The following is a 13629-nucleotide window of genomic DNA, read 5'->3' as shown; positions in this document are numbered from 1 at the left end:
GAGCTGTTCAGTACTAACTAGCTGTTGCTATCTGACTGTTACTATAACTACATGGTGTTTCAGAGCTGTTCAGTACTAACTAGCTGTTACTATAACTACATGGTGTTTCAGAGCTGTTCAGTACTAACTAGCTGTTACTATCTGACTGTTACTATAACTACATGGTGTTTCAGAGCTGTTCAGTACTAACTAGCTGTTACTATCTGACTGTTACTATAACTACATGGTGTTTCAGAGCTGTTCAGTACTAACTAGCTGTTACTATAACTACATGGTGTTTCAGAGCTGTTCAGTGCTAACTAGCTGTTACTATCTGACTGTTACTATAACTACATGGTGTTTCAGAGCTGTTCAGTACTAACTAGCTGAATCTGACTGTTACTATAACTACATGGTGTTTCAGAGCTGTTCAGTACTAACTAGCTGTTACTGTAACTACATGGTGTTTCAGAGCTGTTCAGTACTAACTAGCGCTGTTACTATAACTACATGGTGTTTCAGAGCTGTTCAGTACTAACTAGCTGTTACTATAACTACATGGTGTTTCAGAGCTGTTCAGTACTAACTAGCTTTTACTATCTGACTGTTACTATATCTACATGGTGTTTCAGAGCTGTTCAGTACTAACTAGCTGTTACTATAACTACATGGTGTTTCAGAGCTGTTCAGTACTAACTAGCTGTTACTATCTGACTGTTACTATAACTACATGGTGTTTCAGAGCTGTTCAGTACTAACTAGCTGTTACTATCTGACTGTTACTATAACTACATGGTGTTTCAGAGCTGTTCAGTACTAACTAGATATTACTATCTGACTGTTACTATAACTACATGTTGTTTCAGAGCTGTTCAGTACTAACTAGCTGTTACTGTAACTACATGGTGTTTCAGAGCTGTTCAGTACTAACTAGCTGCTTGACTGTTACTATAACTACATGGTGTTTCAGAGCTGTTCAGTACTAACTAGGCTGTTACTATAACTACATGGTGTTTCAGAGCTGTTCAGTACTAACTAGCTGTTACTATCTGACTGTTACTATAACTACATGTTGTTTCAGAGCTGTTCAGTACTAACTAGCTGTACTATCGACTGTTACTATAACTACATGGTGTTTCAGAGCTGTTCAGTACTAACTAGCTGTTGCTATCTGACTGTTACTATAACTACATGGTGTTTCAGAGCTGTTCAGTACTAACTAGCTGTTACTATAACTACATGGTGTTTCAGAGCTGTTCAGTACTAACTAGCTGTTACTATCTGACTGTTACTATAACTACATGGTGTTTCAGAGCTGTTCAGTACTAACTAGCTGTTACTATCTGACTGTTACTATAACTACATGGTGTTTCAGAGCTGTTCAGTACTAACTAGCTGTTACTATAACTACATGGTGTTTCAGAGCTGTTCAGTGCTAACTAGCTGTTACTATAACTACATGGTGTTTCAGAGCTGTTCAGTACTAACTAGCTGTTACTATCTGACTGTTACTATAACTACATGGTGTTTCAGAGCTGTTCAGTACTAACTAGCTGTTACTATCTGACTGTTACTATAACTACATGGTGTTTCAGAGCTGTTCAGTACTAACTAGCTGTTACTATAACTACATGGTGTTTCAGAGCTGTTCAGTACTAACTAGCTGTTACTATAACTACATGGTGTTTCAGAGCTGTTCAGTACTAACTAGCTGTTACTATCTACATGGTGTTTCAGAGCTGTTCAGTACTATTAGCTGTTACTATAACTACATGGTGTTTCAGAGCTGTTCAGTACTAACTAGCTGTTACTATCTGACTGTTACTATAACTACATGGTGTTTCAGAGCTGTTCAGTACTAACTAGCTGTTACTATCTGACTGTTACTATAACTACATGGTGTTTCAGAGCTGTTCAGTACTAACTAGCTGTTACTGTCTGACTGTTACTATAACTACATGTTGTTTCAGAGCTGTTCAGTACTAACTAGCTGTTACTGTAACTACATGGTGTTTCAGAGCTGTTCAGTACTAACTAGCTGTTACTATCTGACTGTTACTATAACTACATGGTGTTTCAGAGCTGTTCAGTACTAACTAGCTGTTACTATAACTACATGGTGTTTCAGAGCTGTTCAGTACTAACTAGCTGTTACTATCTGACTGTTACTATAACTACATGTTGTTTCAGAGCTGTTCAGTACTAACTAGCTGTTACTATAACTACATGGTGTTTCAGAGCTGTTCAGTACTAACTAGCTGGTACTATCTGACTGTTACTATAACTACATGGTGTTTCAGAGCTGTTCAGTACTAACTAGCTGTTACTATCTGACTGTTACTATAACTACATGGTGTTTCAGAGCTGTTCAGTACTAACTAGCTGTTACATATAACTACATGGTGTTTCAGAGCTGTTCAGTACTAACTAGCGATGACTGTTACTATAACTACATGGTGTTTCAGAGCTGTTCAGTACTAACTAGCTGTTACTATAACTACATGGTGTTTCAGAGCTGTTCAGTACTAACTAGCTGTTACTATCTGACTGTTACTATAACTACATGGTGTTTCAGAGCTGTTCAGTACTAACTAGCTGTTACTATAACTACATGGTGTTTCAGAGCTGTTCAGTACTAACTAGCTGTTACTATCTGACTGTTACTATAACTACATGGTGTTTCAGAGCTGTTCAGTACTAACTAGCTGTTACTATAACTACATGGTGTTTCAGAGCTGTTCAGTACTAACTAGCTGTTACTATCTGACTGTTACTATAACTACATGGTGTTTCAGAGCTGTTCAGTACTAACTAGCTGTTACTATCTGGCTGTTACTATAACTACAAGGTGTTTCAGAGCTGTTCAGTACTAACTAGCTGTTACTATCTGACTGTTACTATAACTACATGGTGTTTCAGAGCTGTTCAGTACTAACTAGCTGTTACTGCTATAACTACATGGTGTTTCAGAGCTGTTCAGTACTAACTAGCTGTTACTATAACTACATGGTGTTTCAGAGCTGTTCAGTACTAACTAGCTGTTACTATCTGACTGTTACTATAACTACATGGTGTTTCAGAGCTGTTCAGTACTAACTAGCTGTTACTATCTGACTGTTACTATAACTACATGGTGTTTCAGAGCTGTTCAGTACTAACTAGCGACTATCTGACTGTTACTATAACTACATGGTGTTTCAGAGCTGTTCAGTACTAACTAGCTGTTGCTATCTGACTGTTACTATAACTACATGGTGTTTCAGAGCTGTTCAGTACTAACTAGCTGTTACTATAACTACATGGTGTTTCAGAGCTGTTCAGTACTAACTAGCTGTTACTATCTGACTGTTACTATAACTACATGGTGTTTCAGAGCTGTTCAGTACTAACTAGCTGTTACTATCTGACTGTTACTATAACTACATGGTGTTTCAGAGCTGTTCAGTACTAACTAGCTGTTACTATAACTACATGGTGTTTCAGAGCTGTTCAGTACTAACTAGCTGTTACTATCTGACTGTTACTATAACTACATGGTGTTTCAGAGCTGTTCAGTACTAACTAGCTGTTACTATCTGACTGTTACTATAACTACATGGTGTTTCAGAGCTGTTCAGTACTAACTAGCCTGTTACCATAACTACATGGTGTTTCAGAGCTGTTCAGTACTAACTAGCTGTTACTATCTGACTGTTATACTATAACTACATGGTGTTTCAGAGCTGTTCAGTACTAACTAGCTGTTACCATAACTACATGGTATTTCAGAGCTGTTCAGTACTAACTAGCTGTTACCATCTGACTGTTACTATAACTACATGGTGTTTCAGAGCTGTTCAGTACTAACTAGCTGTTACTATAACTACATGGTGTTTCAGAGCTGTTCAGTACTAACTAGCTGTTACTATCTGACTGTTACTATAACTACATGGTGTTTCAGAGCTGTTCAGTACTAACTAGCTGTTACTATCTGACTGTTACTATAACTACATGGTGTTTCAGAGCTGTTCAGTACTAACTAGCTGTTACCATAACTACATGGTGTTTCAGAGCTGTTCAGTACTAACTAGCTGTTACTATCTGACTGTTACTATAACTACATGGTGTTTCAGAGCTGTTCAGTACTAACTAGCTGTTACTATCTGGCTGTTACTATAACTACAAGGTGTTTCAGAGCTGTTCAGTACTAACTAGCTGTTACTATCTGACTGTTACTATAACTACATGGTGTTTCAGAGCTGTTCAGTACTAACTAGCTGGTACTATCTGACTGTTACTATAACTACATGGTGTTTCAGAGCTGTTCAGTACTAACTAGCTGTTACTATAACTACATGGTGTTTCAGAGCTGTTCAGTACTAACTAGCTGTTACTATCTGACTGTTACTATAACTACATGGTGTTTCAGAGCTGTTCAGTACTAACTAGCTGTTACTATAACTACATGGTGTTTCAGAGCTGTTCAGTACTAACTAGCTGTTACTATCTGACTGTTACTATAACTTCATGGTGTTTCAGAGCTGTTCAGTACTAACTAGCTGTTACTATCTGACTTACTATAACTACATGGTGTTTCAGAGCTGTTCAGTACTAACTAGCTGTTACTATAACTACATGGTGTTTCAGAGCTGTTCAGTACTAACTAGCTGTTACTATCTGACTGTTACTATAACTACATGGTGTTTCAGAGCTGTTCAGTACTAACTAGCTGTTACTATAACTACATGGTGTTTCAGAGCTGTTCAGTACTAACTAGCTGTTACTATCTTACTGTTACTATAACTACATGGTGTTTCAGAGCTGTTCAGTACTAACTAGCTGTTACTATCTGACTGTTACTATAACTACATGGTGTTTCAGAGCTGTTCAGTACTAACTAGCTGTTACTATCTGACTGTTACTATAACTACATGGTGTTTCAGAGCTGTTCAGTACTAACTAGCTGTTACTATCTGACTGTTACCATAACTATATGGTGTTTCAGAGCTGTTCAGTACTAACTAGCTGTTACCATCTGACTGTTACTATAACTACATGGTGTTTCAGAGCTGTTCAGTACTAACTAGCTGTTACTATAACTACATGGTGTTTCAGAGCTGTTCAGTACTAACTAGCTGTTACTATCTGACTGTTACTATAACTACATGGTGGTTCAGAGCTGTTCAGTACTAACTAGCTGTTACTATCTGACTGTTATACTATAACTACATGGTGTTTCAGAGCTGTTCAGTACTAACTAGCTGTTACCATAACTACATGGTATTTCAGAGCTGTTCAGTACTAACTAGCTGTTACCATCTGACTGTTACTATAACTACATGGTGTTTCAGAGCTGTTCAGTACTAACTAGCTGTTACTATAACTACATGGTGTTTCAGAGCTGTTCAGTACTAACTAGCTGTTACTATCTGACTGTTACTATAACTACATGGTGTTTCAGAGCTGTTCAGTACTAACTAGCTGTTACTATCTGACTGTTATACTATAACTACATGGTGTTTCAGAGCTGTTCAGTACTAACTAGCTGTTACCATAACTACATGGTATTTCAGAGCTGTTCAGTACTAACTAGCTGTTACCATCTGACTGTTACTATAACTACATGGTGTTTCAGAGCTGTTCAGTACTAACTAGCTGTTACTATAACTACATGGTGTTTCAGAGCTGTTCAGTACTAACTAGCTGTTACTATCTGGCTGTTACTATAACTACAAGGTGTTTCAGAGCTGTTCAGTACTAACTAGCTGTTACTATCTGACTGTTACTATAACTACATGGTGTTTCAGAGCTGTTCAGTACTAACTAGCTGTTACTATAACTGCATGGTGTTTCAGAGCTGTTCAGTACTAACTAGCTGTTACTATCTGACTGTTACTATAACTACATGGTGTTTCAGAGCTGTTCAGTACTAACTAGCTGTTACTATCTGGCTGTTACTATAACTACAAGGTGTTTCAGAGCTGTTCAGTACTAACTAGCTGTTACTATCTGACTGTTACGATTACTACATGGTGTTTCAGAGCTGTTCAGTACTAACTAGCTGTTACTATCTGACTGTTACTATAACTACATGGTGTTTCAGAGCTGTTCAGTACTAACTAGCTGTTACTATCTGACTGTTACTATAACTACATGGTGTTTCAGAGCTATTCAGTACTAACTAGCTGTTACTATCTGACTGTTACTATGACTACAGATGGCAGGAGTCAGACTCAGCTCTATGAAGCAGAATCATCCTCTGGTATCTGACATGATAAATTCTCCTCCCCCTCATCCAGGAGTCGGGTCGTGAGACCCCCTCGTCCACCCAGGCCTCCAGCATCAACGGGACGGACGATGAGAAGATCTCCCACGGAGGACCGGAGACCGCAGTGCTGATGAGCGAGAATGACAAACTCAAGACCACTGTGGAACAGAGGTAAGGATGGAGGGGGAGAGGTAAGGAGGGAGGAAGGGGTGTGGGAGAGTTTAGGAGGGAGGTAGGGTGAGAGGTAAGGAGGGAGGGAGGATAGAGGGAGGGAGGGGAGGGGGAGAGGTAAGGAAGGAGGGAGGGAGGGGGAAAGGTAAAGAGGGGTAGGGGGAGAGGTAAAGAGGGAGGGAGAGAGGGCGGGAGGTAGGGGTAAGGAGGTAGGGGGAGAGGTAGATAAGGAGGGAGGGATAGAGGTAGGTAAGGAGAGGGGGTAGGGAGTTACCAACAGACTCAAGACCACCGTGGAACAGAGGTCAGTAAACAGTTCAACACACATCATAGAACGTGGAGAACCCACAGAACATTGAGTTCAGGTGAAGTTAAAAGACCTTCAATACCCTAGTAGGTGGTGGTAATGGAAGGCCAAGTTTGAGGCTTTCCAGGTAGTTTACAAATCTCTAACAACATCAGCTTGCTGCAGAGAGATGGAAGGTATTAGTCCATGGACTACAGACTGCTTAGAGCAGCGAAGACAGATTCTGTTACGTAAACCAACTGCCAGGGAATGATCTGACACATGATGTAGAAAGCGGTGGTACGGGTTTGTCTGCATTCGTTAGTATGGAGCTAGATTTAACCCAACCAACCAGCCATGCACACTGAAAGAAACAGCCATGCACACTGAAAGAAACAGCCATGCACACTGAAAGAAACAGCCATGCACACTGAAAGAAACAGCCATGCACACTGAAAGAAACAGCCATGCACACTGAAAGAAACAGCCATGCACACTGAAAGAAACAGCCATTCACAAAGCAAGAACCATGTGACTTTATATGCATATTGGTAGGTTTTGACTGTAAATTATGTCGAAAACAATCTCTCTCCTCCCACTCTCTCTCTCCCCCTCTCTCTCTCTCTCTCCCCCTCTCTCTCTTCTCCCCCTCTCTCTCTTCTCTCTCTTCTCTCCCCCTCTCTCTTCTCCCCAACTATCTCTCTTTTCTCCCCCTCTCCCTCTTCTCCCCCTTTCTCTCTTCTCTCTTCTCCCCAACCTCTCTCTTCTCCCCAACTCTCTCTCTTCTCCCCAACTCTCTCTCTTTTCTACCCTCTCTCTTCTCTTCTCTCCCCTCTCTTCTCTCCCCTCTCTTCTCTCCCCTTTTTTCTCCCCCCTCTCTCTCTCTATTTTATCTCCCCCCCAGTAACACCAATGCTAAGAAGTTGGAGACAGAACTCCAGACTCTACGGGACAGTAATGCTCGGCTGGTAGATGCGCTAACAGAGTCCTCCGCTAACGTAGAGATGTGGAAGAAACAACTCAGCACCTGCAAGGAGGAGAGCGACACACTGAGGGAAAAGGTAATATAGAGGATCCTACGTAGAGCTATCTATATAGACACTATAGAGGACCCTACCATAGAGCTATCTATATAGACACTATAGAGGACCCTACCATAGAGCTATCTATATAGACACTATAGAGGACCCTACCATAGAGCTATCTATATAGACACTATAGAGGACCCTACCATAGAGCTATCTACATAGACACTATAGAGGATCCTACCATAGAGCTATCTACATAGACACTATAGAGGACCCTACCATAGAGCTATCTACATAGACACTAGAGGATCCTACCATAGAGCTATCTACATAGAGACACTATAGAGGACCCTACGTAGAGCTATCTACATAGACACTATAGAGGTCACATCTCCTCTGATCTAGAGCTACAGATCTACATAGAGCAGCACTAATAACAGGGAAAACATTCATTAGTTGTCTCAAAAAGAACATTGATGAATGAAAATGTATGGATATAAGTTCCAATAATTCTAATGGAAGCTTTTGGAGTTGTAGAATGTTCTGAATCATGTCTGATTCTAAACCAAACAGAAGTTATAGCAGTTAGCATGCTGAGCTAGTTCCTTTGGTCACATATCTAACTCCAGTTTCTCTTACTGTCTCAAAAGCCACCATACAGATAAACTGTACATTAGAATGATGATCTGTTGTACTGTCTGCAGGGAGGCAGGGAACAGTAGGACTCCTGTCAATTACAGCTAATTTCACTTTCAGATCAGAGTGTGGGATGCTGCTAAGGCATGGCTGCTGAGGCATGGCTGCTGAGGCATGGCTACTGGACTCAAAAATCACATTCCTTTTCTGCACTATAGTTACTATACGTAGGGTCCTCTATAGTGTCTCTATGTAGATAGCTCTATGTAGGGTCCTCTATAGTGTCTCTATGTAGATAGCTCTATGTAGGGTCCTCTATAGTGTCTCTATGTAGATAGCTCTATGTAGGGTCCTCTATAGTGTCTCTATGTAGATAGCTCTATGTAGGGTCCTCTATAGTGTCTCTATGTAGATAGCTCTATGTAGGGTCCTCTATAGTGTCTCTATGTAGATAGCTCTATGTAGGGTCCTCTATAGTGTCTCTATGTAGATAGCTCTATGTAGGGTCCTCTATAGTGTCTCTATGTAGATAGCTCTATGTGTTGTCCTCTATAGTGTCTCTATGTAGATAGCTCTATGTAGGGTCCTCTATAGTGTCTCTATGTAGATAGCTCTATGTAGGATCCTCTATAGTGTCTATATAGATAGCTCTATGTAGGATCCTCTATAGTGTCTATATAGATAGCTCTATGTAGGATCCTCTATAGTGTCTATGTAGATAGCTCTACGTAGGGTCCTCTATAGTGTCTATGTAGATAGCTCTATGTAGGGTCCTCTATAGTGTCTATGTAGATAGCTCTATGTAGGGTCCTCTATAGTGTCTATGTAGATAGCTCTATGTAGGGTCCTCTATAGTGTCTCTATGTAGGGTCCTCTATAGTGTCTATGTAGATGGCTCTCTGTAGGGTCCTCTATAGTGTCTATGTAGATAGCTCTATGTAGGGTCCTCTATAGTGTCTATGTAGATAGCTCTATGTAGAGTCCTCTATAGTGTCTATGTAGATAGCTCTATGTAGGGTCCTCTATAGTGTCTATGTAGATAGCTCTATGTAGGGTCCTCTGTAGTGTCTCTATGTAGGGTCCTCTATAGTGTCTATGTAGATAGCTCTATGTAGGGTCCTCTATAGTGTCTATGTAGATAGCTCTATGTAGGGTCCTCTATAGTGTCCATGTAGATAGCTCTATGTAGGGTCCTCTATAGTGTCCATGTAGATAGCTCTATGTAGGGTCCTCTATAGTGTCCATGTAGATAGCTCTATGTAGGGTCCTCTATAGTGTCTATGTAGATAGCTCTATGTAGGGTCCTCGCAGATTCTCCAGTTTGCCCACGGAAGTCTGTTACGACGCCGAACTGCAGTCCGCTCAAAACCCCGGTGAGGACGACGAGCACGCAGATGAGCTTCCCTTAGACGGTTTCTGACAGTTTCTGCAGAAATTCTTCGGGTTGTGCAAACCTACAGTTTCATCAGCTGTCTGGGTGGCTGGTCTCAGACGATCCCACAGTTTCATCAGCTGTCTGGGTGGCTGGTCTCAGATGATCCCACAGTTTCATCAGCTGTCCGGGTGGCTGGTCTCAGATGATCCCACAGTTTCATCAGCTGTCTGGGTGGCTGGTCTCAGACGATCCCTCAGTTGAAGAAGCTGGATGTGGAGGTCATGGGTTGGCGTGGTTACACATGGTCTGCGGTTGTGAGGCAGGTTGGACGCGGCTTATGGTAGAGAAATGAACATTACATTCTCGTACAACAGCTCTGTTGGACATTCCTGCAGTCAGCATGCCAATTGCACGCTCTCTCAAAACTTGAGACATCTTTGGTGTTGTGATGTGACAAAACTGCCTATTTTAGACTGTCTTTTTATTGTCCTCAGCACAAGGTGCACCTGTGTAATGATCATGCTGTTTAATCAGCTTCTTGATATGCCACACCTGTCAGATGGAAGGATTATTTTGGCAAAGGAGAAATGCTCACTAACAGGGATGTAAACACAATTGTGCACAAAATGTACGATCTCTCTCCTCTTGCTCCTCTTGCTCCTCTCTCTCCCTCTTGCTCCTCTCTCTCCCTCTTGCTCCTCTCTCTCCTCCTGCTCCTCTCTCTCCTCCTGCTCCTCTCTCTCCCCCTGCTCCTCTCTCTCCCCCTGCTCCTCTCTCCTCCTCCTCCTCTCTCCCCCTCCTCCTCTCTCTCCCCCTGCTCCTCTCTCCTCCTCCTCCTCTCTCTCCCCTGCTCCTCTCTCCTCCTCCTCTCTCCTCCTGCTCTATATCTCCTCCTTTCTCTCCTGCTCCTCTCTCCTCCTGCTCCTCTCTCCTCCTCCTCTCTCCTCCTCCTCTATAATCTCCTCCTGCTCTATATCTCCTCCTCCTCTCTCCTCCTCCTCTATAATCTCCTCCTGCTCTATATCTCCTCCTCCTCTCTCCTCCTCCTCTATATCACCTCCTGCTCCTCTCTCCTCCTCCTCTATATCTCCTCCTCCTCTATATCTCCTCCTCCTCTCTCCTCCTCCTCTATATCTCCTCCTGCTCTATATCTCCTCCTCCTCTCTATCTCCTCCTGCTCCTCTCTCCTCCTCCTCTATATCTCCTCCTCCTCTATATCTCCTCCTCTACTATATCTCCTCCTGCTCCTCTCTCCTCCTCCTCTATATCTCCTCCTGCTCTATATCTCCTCCTCCTCTCTCCTCCTCCTCTCTCCTCCTCCTCTATATCTCCTCCTGCTCCTCTCTCCTCCTCCTCTATATCTCCACCTGCTCCTCTCTCCTCCTCCTCTATATCTCCTCCTCTTCTCTCCTCCTCCTCTATATCTCCTGCTCCTCTCTCCTCCTCCTCTATATCTCTTCCTCCTCATCTCCTCCTCCTCTATATCTCCTCCTCCTCTCTCCTCCTCTCTCCTCCTCCTCTATATCACCTCCTGCTCCTCTCTCCTCCTCCTCTATATCTCATCCTCCTCTATATCTCCTCCTGCTCCTCTCTCCTCCTCCTCTATATCTCCTCCTGCTCTATATCTCCTCCTCCTCTCTCCTCCTCCTCTATATCTCCTCCTCCTCCTCTATATCTCCTCCTGCTCCTCTATATCTCCTGCTCCTCTATATCTCCTCCTCCTCTATATCTCCTCCTGCTCTCTCCTCCTCCTCTCTCCTCCTCCTCTATATCTCCTCCTGCTCCTCTCTCCTCCTCCTCCTCTATATCTCCTCCTGCTCCTCTCTCCTCCTCCTCTATATCTCCTCCTGCTCTATATCTCCTCCTCCTCTCTCTCCTGTAGATAGCAGAGTTGGAGTCTCAGTGTGAAAAGGCCAATGTGGAGAAGGAGAGGAACTCTAAGCTGACTGTACGAGTTCAGGAGCTGGAGATGGAGCTGCAGGACAAGGAACAGGTGGACACACACACACACACACACACACACACACACACACACACTCACTTATGCGCTCTCACACACACAAAACTCCCACAGACACACACACGGTCTCATATGACAAGCCTGTAGTTTTGCTGACAGACAATATGCAAATACAACCCCATTATCCCTAAGGGACATGTTATCTCTATTACCACTCTGCCTCTCCCCCTCTACCTGTCTCTCTCCCCCTCTACCTGTCTCTCTCCCCCTCTACCTGTCTCTTTCCCACTCTACCTGTCTCTTTCCCACTCTACCTGTCTCTTTCCCACTCTACCTGTCTCTTTCCCACTCTACCTGTCTCTTTCCCACTCTACCAGTCTCTTTCCCACTCTACCTGTCTCTCCCCCACTCTACCTGTCTCTCCCCCACTCTACCTCTCTCCCCCTCTCTCTCAATCTCCACCCCTCCTCTCTACCTGTCTCTGTCCCTAAGGAGGGGATTATAGTCCAATAGAAGGTGGGTATTGTTGTGGGACCTTTGATGTCAGAACAATTATCTGTGGAAGTATTAGTCTCTCTCTTCCTTCTCTCTCTCTCTCTCTCTGTCTCTGTCTCTGTCTCTCTCTCTTCTCTCTCTCTCTCTTCTCTCTCTTCCTCCGCTCTCCCTCTTCCTCCTCTCTCTTCCTTCTCTCTCTCTCTTCCTTCTCTCTCTCTTCCTCCTCTCTCTCTCTCTCTGTCTCTCAGCTCTCAGCTCTCAATTCAATTTCAGTTCAAAGGAATTTATTGGCATGAGAAACATTTACATTTGCACAGCATGTGAAATAAACCCTCTCTCTCTCCTCTCTGTGTGTAATGTCACATCAATACCTATTATCTATCAGTTTATTGCTGACTTCAGTGTTTTATAGGTATTCTATCTTCTCGTTCAAGAACACGCAGAGAAAAGGGGAGAAATGTGTATTATTCATAGTATTTACTGCGTATAGAAAATGTCTCTGGTAATGGCAGCTCTGACTCTATACCCGGTCCTGTTATTTCAGACCACATTAATAATGTTACTGTAATGCCACTGTTCTCTGCTCCTGTAGTCATTCTAAATGATACCAGGAACCCCAGGCACTGGGTCTGCCAGTAACATCGTCCCCATGTCACTTCTGCCCAGCTGCCAAGCAACTGCGGCCCCAAGATGGCTGGTTTATACGCACCCTGACATTTATTCCAGTTCGTCCCAATGAGGCTTTGAGCCGGCATGGCCGTGGTGATCAGGACTTCCGTTCATTAATGGATCAATACTGATTCTGCCTGCAGACACATTTCATTAGCTGGAACCATGTTTCCATCCACAGTTATGTCAGTAAAGTCATCCTGTATATAAAAGCTGGGATAGAAAGGACATTTTGCTAGGATTGTATAAATGCAGACAAATCATTTGTTAATTGGATCTTTTAGGTGGGATCTGTTTGTGTCTCTAAAATGAATGGTGGTGGAAACACATTTATGCACAAATATTTATATAGTAACCATCATTTTCAAGTAAACTTGGGAGTCTCACGCCATGATGTGGTGTGTGGTCCTCCCACTACGACCCGGGAAACGGCACAGTTTATTAGGCTACAGATTAAATGACTTCACAGTTTATTAGCCTACAGATTAAATGACTTCACAGTTTCTTAGGCTACAGATTAAATGACTTCACAGTTTATTAGGCTACAGATTAAATGACTTCACAGTTTCTTAGGCTACAGATTAAATGACTTCACAGTTTATTAGGCTATAGATTAAATGACTTCACAGTTTATTAGGCTACAGATTAAATGACTTCACAGTTTGTTAGACTACAGATTAAATGACTTCACAGTTTATTAGGCTACAGATTAAATGACTTCACAGTTTATTAGGCTACAGATTAAATGACTTCACAGTTTATTAGGCTACAGATTAAATGACT

At 42.5% G+C, this 13629-nt stretch overlaps 1 protein-coding gene across 4 annotated transcripts in view; it reads left to right on the top strand.

The window, feature by feature from the left end:
* LOC106561749 (homer protein homolog 2) overlaps positions 1–13629 on the top strand; it is a 206940-nt gene that overhangs the window by 173503 nt on the left and 19808 nt on the right. For all 4 annotated transcript variants that reach the window (XM_045689657.1, XM_045689655.1, XM_045689654.1 and 1 more), the window contains exons 5-7: positions 6258–6397; positions 7588–7744; positions 11605–11715. In XM_045689657.1, the coding sequence (XP_045545613.1) occupies positions 6258–6397; positions 7588–7744; positions 11605–11715 (408 nt within the window). The remainder of the gene's footprint in view (positions 1–6257; positions 6398–7587; positions 7745–11604; positions 11716–13629) is intronic.

Source organism: Salmo salar, chromosome ssa11 (genome assembly GCF_905237065.1).
Source record: "Salmo salar chromosome ssa11, Ssal_v3.1, whole genome shotgun sequence".
Classification (NCBI taxonomy): Eukaryota; Metazoa; Chordata; class Actinopteri; order Salmoniformes; family Salmonidae; genus Salmo; species Salmo salar.
Note: the sequence above shows the minus strand (reverse complement) of the source record. Positions and strands in the feature narration are given on the sequence as shown.